Genomic DNA, 12,650 nt, shown 5'->3' on the forward strand with positions numbered 1-12,650 from the left:
GAACTTTAAAAACAAAAAAATTGATTCTTTTGGCGTTCCAAAATCTTACGGTCCTCAAAGGGTTAAGCCGTTAAAGTGGAATTGAAACAAAAATGTAATATACTGCAGCCTATCAATTTTTTGAAATGCTGAGGCCACATCTGTTTTCTTTTCTAAGCTTTTTTTTTTTTTTTTCTTTCTTCTTCCTCCATCCCCCCCCCCCCCCCCCCCCTAATTTTAACCTGGTGATCCAGCCAGTGACACACCTCCTGTCTTACGGTGTCTCCACTCTGGATGGAGGAGCAATGGAGACTCCTTTTGAAGAGCAGCATTGTCAGTTTGAGTGGATTGGGAGTGTTAGCTGCAGTTCCAAGTTCACCGAGTTCATTGAACACCTACTAAGCGGTCGCACACCTTCTGAGATCAAGGTTTTGTATCAGGCTAGGTTCCCATTATTGTGACTGTGTGAGCCGGGATCGGCACGTACCTCCTGAAATGTAGAGGAAAGGTCCCTGCACCATTCCTGAAATCACAGCCCGCCCAGGAATTGTAAGTGTGGTGCGGTTCCTAGTGTAGGTGGCATGCCATTAGGATTAATGGCACCCGCATGCATCCAGCATGTTTTCCTGTGCAGGGGGTTCCCTCCACAGCAATCACCTGCACAGGTGTGAACGTCGCCTTCCTGCCTAGTCACACTACAGACTGCACACCTACTGCATGGTTTTTCCTTGTACCTATTCATTCATTTGATGTTTGTTTACATGCAGTTGACGCGCATTTTTCGATCTGCATTTGTCCTGTGAGGTCACTTCCTTCTTTCTTTCCTTTTGGGCTTCTATGTGCACTGTGATGCATTGTAGTGCGTTTGCACGAAAACAGCATGCTGTACTCTTCTGCACTGCAATGGTGTGAACTATGCCCGTAGGATAGCCTGGAGTTTGGACTGTCTTTGCAGTCGGAGTGCAGTCCAAAATATATCCAGCCACTTTAGGCGTGAAAGGGCCCCTTAACCCCCTGCCTACCGGGCACTTATACCCCTTTCCTGGGTCTATTTTCAGCTTTCAGCGCTGTCACACTTTGGCAGTTGCGTGGTCATGCAACACTGTACCCATGTGAAATTTTTATCTTTTTTTTTTTTTTCACACAAATAGAGATTTCTTTTGGGGGTATTTAATCTCTTCTGGGTGTTTATTTTTTGCATTATAAACAAAAACCGAGCGAAAAAAAAATTGTTTCTAATAAAATTTTGCTAACAGGTAATTTTTCTCCACTGATGTGCGTTGATGAGGCTGCGCTAACAGGCACCTCTGGTGGTGGGGGGCACTGCCGGGCACCTCTGGTGGTGGGGGGCACTGCCGGGCACCTCTGGTGGGGGGGGGGGGCACTGCTGGGCACTGATCATCCCTGCCGATCACTTCTGACAATTGCCAGTTATCGGCAGTACTTTCCTCCCTCTGTGACAGCATGAAGCAAGTGCAGCCGATAACCGGCAACTGTCTTTACCCGGTGATCTGCTACATCATTGGACACAGATGATCACTTGGTAAAAGGCCGCTGTGATTGGCCGCTCAGGGGACGTGTTCTGGAATGATGTCCATGGACGTCTTCCCAGAACTAGACCACTGCGCTGTAGCCGTTTTTGGCTATAGTGTGGTAGGGAAGAGGTTAATGAACAAAAACTGACCCTTTGTAAGCACCCCTGGCATTGGTGAATGGTTTGTCTCCACTGTCTCTCACTTTTGCTGGACAGCTTGGTCTGGTAAAGGAAGTTGAAACTAAAACCGAGTGATTTGTAGCATTATTAAAAAGGAGGCTGGTGGGGGGCAGAAAGGGGAACTAATACAGCCACCACGTTTACAAATTGATTAACTTCAATACAAGTGTGGCTTTTGTGTCTTCCTAACTTTTGAATTAAAATCTCAAATACTCTCATCAGCCTCTCCCAACTTTACTCTGTAAACCACAAGACCCTTTATCCTCTATATAACCGGCATTGGGAGCGGTGGTGTGTGTTTTGTAGTCCAAAACATGAGCAGTCATGGAACCCTGGTTGAGAGAGGTGGCAGCAGAGTTGAGGGAAAGTTGTCACCCTAAACAGGAAGTGTGTCACTGGCAGGATTACCAGGTTTCACCTGGTAATCCTGCCAGTGACACACTTCCTGTTTAGGGTGACAACTTTCCCTCAACTGAAGGAATGCAGCAAATACCATATTTATTATTATTATTATACAGGATTTATATAGCGCCAATGGTTTGCTCAGCGCTTTACATTATAGTGGGAGACAAAACCATAACAATACAGTTCGATTTGAGGGCCCTGCTCCTTGGAGCTTACAATCTAGGAGGGCGGGGTGAGTGGTACAGTAGGTAGTCACTGTGGGGGATGGAGTGGTTGGAAGAGTAGAAGATTCCAGAATTGGCAGAGGGCGGGATAGGCTTCCCTGAAGAGAGAGGTTTTCAGTGATCTCCGAAAGGCAAGTAGAGTAGGTGATAATCTGATAGATTGGGGTAGGGAGTTCCAGAGGATGGGTGACACCCTGGAGAAGTCTTGGAGCTGAGCATGGGAGGAGGGAGCTGGAGAGTAAGAGGTCTTGCGAGGAGCGGGGAGTACGGTTTGGGTGATATTATATATGTTAAGTATTGAACAATGACAGCCCTTTAGAAGTAACTGAAGTAACAATAACCTCCTCCTAAGGACTGGTCATCTGCGGTGTTCTGGTTCTGAGGCTCGGCTTTTGTCTAGTTGCCGGTTTAACCTTTTTGTGGTGTTTTATAGCTTTATTTATTACAGGCCGGCACAGGACCCGTCTCCCCGACTTGGTGATGTAAGTCCTTACCGCTCTGAAATGGCAGTTATCCGTCCCGCCAGACATCTGTCACCATCTCCGCCGACTCACAGCCTTCAAAGCGGAACACGTCTTCGTATCTCTCCCACGTTTCCCGACTTCTGTGAGCTGCACATGTTTGGGTTAATTTTTCTTTTTAAAACTCTTTTATTTAAATATGGCCCAATTACCATGTAAGATCAGAGACATTTCCAGAGTGCTGGGGGCTACACGAGCTCCAGGAAGCTGGCACTGCATGAGTCACTTCATCTTTTAGTCTTTACTGGTGTCTCTGGGGTCCCCACAAGTTCGTCGAAAACTTAAATGAACTTGAAACGAACAATCCCAGCGCTGAGAATATCCAGATTGTCGCTGAGCTTGAAATAAAAAAGGGGGATGGGCTGTCCTCCCCGATGCGCACAGATATATTTGGAATCTAGAAATTGTCCAGTGACTGGCTGGGAACATTCGGATTGCTATTTGGGAATGTAACTGGATATGTCTGCATTGTTTCTGCACAGTTTAGTGGATGTGTTGTAACGCCCGCATTCACCGCTTGTCTCGTGACCGGCCGGTAGACGTAGAAGCTGCAACAACTGCTTTGTTCAAAGCGAAAACCTTTTTAATGAAATCGTTTTTCCTCCGTGAACTCAAAAGGAATTTATATCCCCATCTCTCTTGTGTGATCGTTGCTGGCCTCTGCAGACTGCGTTGGTCTAGTGATGAGTATTGCATTGACGTGCTGCACACTCCCATTTTTACTAGTGGCTGTTGGTATTTGTGGCATTCTGCATTGTTGAAGGTCACAGTTCAGTGCTCCAGTGATTGACTACAGATGCTTTTTGTAGTTCTTAATCCGGAACGTCACTCCTCTCTCAAACAGCATTGACTCTCTTTAATCCTTTGCTGCTGGCATTAGTACATGGATAGGAATATTATGTTTACTTGGTTTTTTATACATTTCAGTTACATCCTGGGCAAATGTTGTCACTTCTCAGGAGGGGAGGAGGGGCTTTCTTAGCTAAGCACACCCTCCTTGCCTGAGCTATTGACAGATGGATTCCAGGAAGAAAATGCTACATGAATCATCTGCCCTTAGGCCGGCCATACACGGGTCGAAATTTTGACACGATTTTTCGGCCAAAAATCGGACCTAAGAATAATGGACTGATTTTCACTCTTACTGGGTCAATGGCACCGGCCGATTTTTGCTCTGTTAGTGGGTCAATGGCACCGGCCGATTTTTGCTCTGTTAGTGGGGTCAATGGCACCGACCGATTTTTGCTCTGTTAGTGGGTCAATGGCACCGGCCGATTTTTGCTCTGTTAGTTGGTCAATGGCACCGGCCGATTTTTGCTCTGTTAGTTGGTCAATGGCACCGGCCGATTTTTGCTCTGTTAGTTGGTCAATGGCACCGGCTGATTTTTGCTCTGTTAGTGGGGTCAATGGCACCGGCCGATTTTTGCTCTGTTAGTGGGGTCAATGGCACCGGCCAATTTTTGCTCTGTTGGTCAATGGTACCGGCCGATTTTTGCTCTGTTAGTGGGTCAATGGCACCGGCCGATTTTCATGGTTCCTCCCCTTTTCGGTGATCGGGCATGTTAGAAAATTTGTGAAAAGGGACGGATTTTCAACTCGATGGTCAAATCGTACGATGGTTTTTCCGACATGAGCCATTACCTGGAAGGAACAGACGTTTCGCCTGTTATATGGGGGGAACTTTGACTCGGTCGGACGAATTTTTATTTTTTTTAATTTTAAATAATTGATGGCACCATCTGATTACCGAGCGAATGACGTTTTCGATTTTCAGATGAAAAATCGTTCGGAATTCGAACCATGTATGGTCTGCATTACTCAAGAATGCCACTGACAAATACTAGGGGGGTTTTTCAAAGTGATTTCTTAGCAAAATAATGCTCCACGCACACGGGGCGTTTTAATAACGCTGGTAACGTTAGCCGTGTAAAGTCACGTTAAAAACTTAAGTTTTTCAGCAGTTTTTAGCATTTTTCTTTAGCGCTTAGTGAAGTTTTTTTGTGTTTGACCAAAAAAAGTCCAAAAATGTTGGTTTGCTGCAATTTTGCTGCGTTGGAGTGTTTTTACACCTAAAAAACTCCTAGAAAAACAACTAGTCCTGTTTTTTTTTTTTTTTTTCCAGCCAAAACACATTGATTCCAGTCTGTGTGTACGGACACATAGGATAACATGCTGGGGGGTTTACTGTCTGTAGAAAAAAAACGTGTGCAAGAGGACTAAAGCATGGAGACATGGATGGGGGATTTGCTTTACATTATAAAAATGAATTAAATTGCCTTTTTTTTTTTTTTTTTTTTTTTTTTTTTTTTTTTTTGTGTGTTGCTCGAATGTTCAGCTTTAAGAACCGTCAGGGTGGAGCCTTGTAGCTTGGGGGAGACCGTTTCTACATCCATCTAATTTTCCAAATATTGCAAGCTCTGAGAAAGTTTCTTCATACTTCCAACAAAATATTTGTCCGGTTTGGTGTTTCTAGTAAGAATTTGATAATTATCGGCAGGATGTTTTTGACCCCCGGAAGGTGACCAGAGCATTTTTTTGCTATATTGCATTGCACTACTTTAACTGGAAATTGAACTTATATAATTTTTTTCATGCAAATAGAGCTTTCCTTTGGGGGTATTTGATCACCATTCGTTTTTTTATTTTTTGCTAATGAAAAAAGATGAAAAATTTTGGGAAAAAACAATATTTTTTTAATTTCTGCTATAAAACATCCAATAAAAAAAAAATTCATAAATTTTGGCCAAAATGTATTCTGCTACATAGCTTTGATTAAAAAAAAAAAAAAAAATCCCAGCAAGTGTGTATTGATTGGTTTGTGTGAAAGTTATAGCGTCTACAAACTGGTATATATACTGGAATTGTCATTTTATTTTATTTTTTTATGTGAATGATGGTGAGCAGCGACTTATAATGGGACTGCAGTAGTGCGGCGGGCCATCTGCCACTGGTTGGTGGGGAGGGCTGACTAACTACCACTGACAGCAGTAACACTAACACAGTGATCAGTGATACTACTATACACTCACTGTACTAATGGCACTGGCTGCGTAAGGGTTAACATCTAGAGCGATCAATGGGTTAAACATGTGCCTAACTTTGTTTACTATGTGTAGTGTGCTGCTTTTTATCAGTGAGCTCTAATTTTCTCATCTCAGGGATGAGAAACAGTTCCCTCTGTACAGAGCTCTGTGTTGATTGTCAACACAGAGATCTGGGCTGTGATTGGATACTGCAGATTCTGGCCTTGAATCATTGGTCGGGACTTGCTGACAGGCTCCTGCTGTGCACAAGCATGCACGTGCCTGAAACCCAGACGTAGGCAGCAGCGTACAGGTAGTTTGCTTTGCCTACAGTGGCTGCCTGTCTGCAGTACATTGTGGGTGGGCAGTCGTTAAATGGTTAATATTTGTACAATGTATGGGTGGCTACTGATGTTTAACCGTTTCCTGACTGCTGGATAGCAGAAATACTGCTACAGGGTGGTACGGGTGCGCAAAGTCACGTGTGTGTGTGTGTGTGTGTGTGTGTGTGTGTGTGTGTGTGTGTGTGTGTGTGTGTGTGTGTGTGTGTGTGTGTGTGTGTATATATTCGTGATTTTCCATCTTCGGGTATGGGGTGCGCATAAGTCCTACCAGCGTCGCCATTCACGGCTGTCAATCACCGGGTCTGGCCGGTAATTACTCACCAGCGCCCAGTGATTATCGGAGAACCGTTTTGTTTACTAATGGTTCTCCCTATCAGCTTGGGCACACTGCTTTGGATCCGTCCAATGCAGTGTGATTACAGTGAAGCACACAGAACCTGTCCCATAGTAAAACACTCCCAGCACACAGTTAACCCTTTGATCACCCCTCATGTTAACCTCTTCCTGCCCAGTGCCATTAGTTTAGTGTCAGTGCTTTTTTTTTTTTTTTTTTTTGTTTAGCGCTGATCACTGTATTGGTGTCACTGGGGATGTCAGTGACACCAAGTCAGTCCCCTCCCCAGTGTCAGAATGTCCGCCTCAGTCCCGCTATAAGTTGCTGATCGTCGCCACTACCAGTAGAAAATAAAAATCCCTGTGTGTATATATACCGCCATTTGTAAACGCTATAACGTTTTCGTAAACCAATTAATTTACACGTATTGAGATTTTTTTTTTTTTTTAGCAAAGGCACGGAGCGAATACATTTTACCATAAATTTATGAATTTTTTTTTTTTAATTTTTCACTGGACGTGTTCAATGGCAAAAAGTCAAAAATAGTATTTTTTTTTTCTCCAAATTCTTTTTTTTTTTTTTTTTTTTTATAGAGCAAAAGAAAAAAATCACACAGGCAATCAAATACCATAGAAAGAAAGCTCAATTTGTGGGGAAAAGGATGTAGATTTCATTTGGGTGCAGCGTTGCATGACCACGCAATTTTCAGTTAACCTCTTCACGCGGGCCGAACGCAAATGTGCGGCCTCCTGGCGTCTGCGCCTAGATGCCGAGCGGCTGCACATTGCTTTCTATTAAAAAAAGGACACGTGTCGAGAGCGCGCGCCCTGCACACTCCCAGCACACGTCCGGTACTCATGGAAAGGTCCCGATCGCCTCTTTCGATCGGGACCTTTCCTGATCATGTGATGGCGTGTCACGGCGGTCACATGACCCTAAACCCCGCCTTCTGAAACTCTTAAAGGGCCAGGAGGTGCCGGCGTGAGGGGGTTAAAGTAAAACGCAAAAAATGGCCTGATCAGGAAGGGGGGGGGGAATCCTCTGGAGGGCGAGGGGTTAAGTGTACGTTGAATGATACAAATGATGGTATTTTGGAGGGCTGTATGTGACTTTTGAATAGTTCCTTTCCTCTTGCCGTCAGCCTGTTCTTACCTATAGAGATTTGGCTCCCACCCAGCCCATGCACATTACTCATTTATAAGTCCTTTCAGGCCCCAATCATTGCTTGTATGGACAGCTCTGCCAGCATGTCTTGCCTCTCTAATGCTGATGCTGCCAGTCATTGTTTACCGGATATTTGCAGCTGCCGATTCCCTGTAGCCTCTCATAATGGGCATATCATTTTGCTTGGTCATAGTACTCCATTTTTTTTTTCCCCTCTGTAAGCTGACTGCCTTTTGTTTTTGTTGCAGATATGAGCCGTCAGACCGCTGCAGCCATCCCAACTGGTACCTCCAAGTGTCCCCCTTCTCAGCGGGTGCCAGCTTTGACAGGAACAACGGCTTCCAACAATGACCTGGCGAGCCTCTTTGAATGCCCCGTGTGCTTTGACTATGTCTTGCCACCAATCCTCCAGTGTCAAAGTGGACATCTCGTGTGTAGCAACTGTCGCCCGAAGCTCACATGTTGCCCAACCTGCCGGGGCCCTTTGGGATCCATTCGCAACTTGGCAATGGAAAAGGTTGCGAACTCTGTCCTCTTCCCCTGCAAATACGCTTCTTCGGGTTGTGAGGTGACATTGCCGCACACGGAGAAGGCGGACCACGAAGAGCTGTGTGAATTCCGACCGTATTCGTGTCCCTGTCCGGGGGCATCTTGTAAGTGGCAAGGTTCCCTGGACGCGGTGATGCCGCACCTCATGCACCAGCATAAATCCATCACAACATTACAAGGGGAGGATATAGTGTTTCTTGCCACGGACATCAACCTTCCGGGTGCTGTTGACTGGGTCATGATGCAGTCCTGTTTCGGCTTTCATTTCATGTTGGTCTTGGAGAAACAAGAAAAGTACGACGGCCACCAACAATTCTTTGCCATCGTGCAGCTAATAGGAACGCGCAAGCAAGCCGAGAACTTTGCGTACAGGCTGGAGCTGAACGGCCACCGCCGGCGACTAACATGGGAAGCCACTCCGCGCTCTATTCATGAGGGCATCGCAACCGCCATCATGAACAGCGACTGCCTAGTGTTCGACACAAGCATTGCACAACTTTTCGCAGAAAATGGCAATTTAGGAATAAATGTGACAATCTCCATGTGTTAATAAAAATGGCAAAGCGCAAAATCTGCAGGGCCAGTGTTTAAAGACTTCTTTTTTTTTTTTTTTTTTTTTGGCTTTATATTTCACATACTGCATTTAAAGTTTGACTTTTATTGGCCGCCACGGACGGTGATATGGAGGCACAGCCAATGGACAGTAATTACACATACAGGAAGCAAATGCATGTAAAACAACAAAAAAGAGAAAATTAAAAAAAAAAAAAAAAAAAAGAAAACCGACATAAACACTAATATTTAAACATCAACCACTGAAAAAATATAGACCCCTTACCCAGGGCATCTTTTTGTATTTAAAAGTAAAGTAAAAAAAAAAAAATTGGAAAAACAACGTAAAGTACCCCATGAATGAATTTGTGTTTGTAGATTGTACAGTGAAATGCCGTGTGTTTCTTTCCCTTCCCCTCTAACGGAGAAGCCATTCTGCGCGGTATTCTGCGTTCTTCATTTGTACGTCACCTATATAGAATTGCTGCTGATTGTGTACATTTTCTGTGTATTGCTAATTTTTATTAACTTCTAGTTTTTCATTCAATAAATTTGACTTCCTTTTTCTGTAAGTATATATTATGTACATATGTTTGCTATGCATCATTTCTCAGTTTTTAATTTGTCTCCCTTTTTTTTTTTTTTCCCTCCTGGAATGAGGAATGTGTACATTTTCAGTGATGTTGGGGAAAGACCTGACGTGATTTTTGTGTTGACTTGGCCTACAGTTTAAAGCTGGGTTCACACGTGTGGTATATTGCACGTGATTCGCACAGGAACCGCACCGCAGTCCTGTGCAAATCGCATGCGATTTCTCTGCGGTGCGATTAAAGTCATGCATTTTGTATGGCTCAAATCGCACCAAAAAGGTGCAGGACCCTGTTTTTTGGGTCCGCACTACAATCGTATCGCATGGGTACTCACACCTATCTCAATCCGATTCTGCACATCGCACCGTGTTTTGCTGACCGATTTCGGAGTGTTGACTTGACGTACACACCCGCAGTGGTTTGCATGAACGGGGTGCTAATTTCGCACTGCACCAGTGTGAACCCGCGCTTAATGATTTGAATTCTGCCTTTTTGTCTGATTTAGCCTTCGTTCACACTGATGCGGTGCAGAATTTGCAGCTTTTTCAGTGAGAATTCCGCATCGCATCCCACTCACACGGACCGATGCGGGTGTGTATGTTAACGACACCCTCACATTGGTCCGCAAAATGCGGTGCGATGTGCAGAATCGGATTACATAGGTGCGAATACCCATGCGATCCGATTCTAGTGCAGACCAAAAAAGGGTCCTGCACCTTTATAATGCGGTGTGATTAGAGAATGTAAATGTACGGCTCCAATCGTATCGCATGTGATTTGTACAGGAATGCGGTGAGGTTCCTGTGCAAATCACATGGGATTTCCACAACCGCCGTAGTGTGAACCTGGGCTTAGAGGTAGTGGGGCCAGAGAGAATTTTTGGTCTGCCCGAACAGTTCTTTAAATTTGGAGGGAGATTTATTAAAACTGGAGCACTCAGAATCTGGTGCAGCTCTTCATAGTAACCAATCGGCTTCCAGGTTTTGTCAAAGCTGAACCCACTTGGCGCTGGCGCCCCCCAGCCCTTTAAGGCTACGTTCACACTAGCGTTGCGTGCAGGTGGCAGAGAGGCGTTTGGGAAGCGTTTTTACCGCTTCCCAAACGCCTCTGCACATTACAGCACATGGTGCTGTTCTAACGGGAGCGTTTGCATCGCGTCGCGGCGAAACGGACGCCTCTGGGCGAGTCAGGAGGCGTTGAAGCCTCCTATTCTAGGCTATGGTGCTGCTCCGCAAACGCTCGGCTGGTGTTTGCGGTGCAGTTGCGGGGCATTTGAGGAGCGGTAACACCATTCAAACTGCATTATAGGCGTTTGTGGGGCGTTTTTAACGCTCGGCAAACGCCTAGCAACCTCCGCTAAACCGCGCATGCAGCGTTTGCGGAGCGTTAAAAAATGCTCCGCAAACGCCGGACCAACGCTTTCCAAACGATATAAGGGCATTTGGCAAGCGTTGGTAAAACAGCCAAGTGTGAACGAGCCCTAAGGGTTTCAGACGCCGGGAGGCGGGGCAGGGTTTTAAGGTCATGTGACTGCCGTCACGACGGTCACCTGATCGGGAAAGGTCCCGATCGAAAGAGGAGATCGGGACCTTTCCGTGCGTACCGGACATGTGTGCTGGGAGCGTGCAGGGCGCGCGCTCTCAGCATTTGTTTTTGTTGCGTGCAAATGTGCGGCCAAGACACCGGGGGCCACACATTTTTGTGCGGCCGGCGTGAAGAGGTTAATTGAACAAGCTGAGGTTAGAAGCCGATTGGCTGCCGTGCACAGCTGCATCAGATTCTCAGTGCTCCAGTTTTTAGTAAATCTCCCTCTTGGTGTCTTGTTTTCACTGGATGTCCCATCTGCTTGGGACCCCTCTGTAGTGATGATGGTCCCCCTCTGTAGTGATGAAGGTCCCCCTCTGTAGTGATGAAGGTCCCCCTCTGTAGTGATGAAGGTCCCCCTCTGTAGTGATGAAGGTCCCCCTCTGTAGTGATGAAGGTCCCCCTCTGTAGTGATGATGGTCCCCCTCTGTAGTGATGAAGGTCCCCCTCTGTAGTGATGAAGGTCCCCCTCTGTAGTGATGAAGGTCCCCCTCTGTAGTGATGAAGGTCCCCCTCTGTAGTGATGAAGGTCCTGGATATTACTCAAGCCAGGGGCCGACATTTACAGATTTCTCTTGCAGCAGCACCTGCCGGTCCTGTCCGTTATCAGAATGATTCTGGAAGGATCTGTCTGTATATAGGTGACCTTCAGGGATGATGATATGACTTCAAAGCATTCCAAGCAGATGGCCAACTTCCATCAAAGCTGCAAATCTCCCTTGAAGGATTACTGTCAAAAAAAACATTTTTATTCTGATAACTTAACCCCTTTGCACCGGCGCCTCCCGGCCCTTTAAGAGGTTTCAGAAGCCGCGAGGCGGGGTTTTAGGGTCACGTGACCGCCGTGATTCGCTGTCATCAGAAAAGGTCCCAATCGCAAGGGGAGATCGGGACCTCTCCGTGAGTCACGGACATATGTGCTGGGAGCACGCAGGGCGCACGCTCTCAGCACATACGTATTTTCAAATGGTACACAAATATGGGGCTACTTAGCATCAAGACCCAGACGCCAAGAGGGGCATCTAGGGGTTAAAGTAGAACTATAGGCATTTTTTCACTTTAGAGTAAGGGGGGGGGGGGGGAGGTAGGATATATAACCCCTTTCAGTTTATTTTTTGTTTGCCATGTGTGTCCCATTGGGGGAGATTTCCCTTCACTTCCTATCCAATAGCCAAAAACAGGAAGTGAGAGGAAGTCCCTACAAGTGATTTTTTAGATGCGCTCTTCATACTATTGCAATTTCTGGAAGAAAGCAGGGAGGGGGGGTACACACTGGAATTGCATCTAAAACGTGCCTAGATGATGCATTTCCATTGAAGTCTATGGGGCACATATCGCACTGCATCTAATACAAGACCCTCCCCCAAAGTTGCTTCGCAGTTGTCGCATTGGTGTGAACAGACACCCCTGAAATTTAATGTGATTTCTATCGTGTGATTCTGTGCAACCCACAGAAATTATCACTGTAGTGTGACCCAGGCCTGGGTGTAACTATGCCTGCCACTAGCATCAGCACAGCAGTTTTTGTTTTTCCCACAGTCCCCCCCTCTGTGATATTGAGGTGATCCCTGGAGCTATAAATGCGTGCAGGGCGAAGCACACATTCACTTTAATGTAGTAATGGTTGATCGATGTAAGCACCCCTGGCAGTGCCGTCCTCTCCCCTC

General features: G+C 45.9%; 1 protein-coding gene across 1 annotated transcript; it reads left to right on the forward strand.

Moving 5' to 3' along the window:
- The first annotated feature begins 375 nt into the window (after nt 1-375).
- On the forward strand, nt 376-9,381 carry LOC149427414 (E3 ubiquitin-protein ligase SIAH1). The gene is made up of 2 exons (XM_089668066.1): nt 376-528; nt 7,957-9,381. The coding sequence occupies exon 2, from the start codon at nt 7,959-7,961 to the stop codon at nt 8,805-8,807; it is 849 nt and encodes a 282-aa protein (XP_089524192.1). The 5' UTR covers nt 376-528; nt 7,957-7,958; the 3' UTR covers nt 8,808-9,381.
- Nucleotides 9,382-12,650: the final 3,269 nt, after the last annotated feature.

This window comes from Staurois parvus, unplaced genomic scaffold, assembly GCF_062004578.1.
Source record: "Staurois parvus isolate SC_StPar_1 unplaced genomic scaffold, SC_StPar_1.0 ptg003788l, whole genome shotgun sequence".
NCBI lineage: Eukaryota > Metazoa > Chordata > Amphibia > Anura > Ranidae > Staurois > Staurois parvus.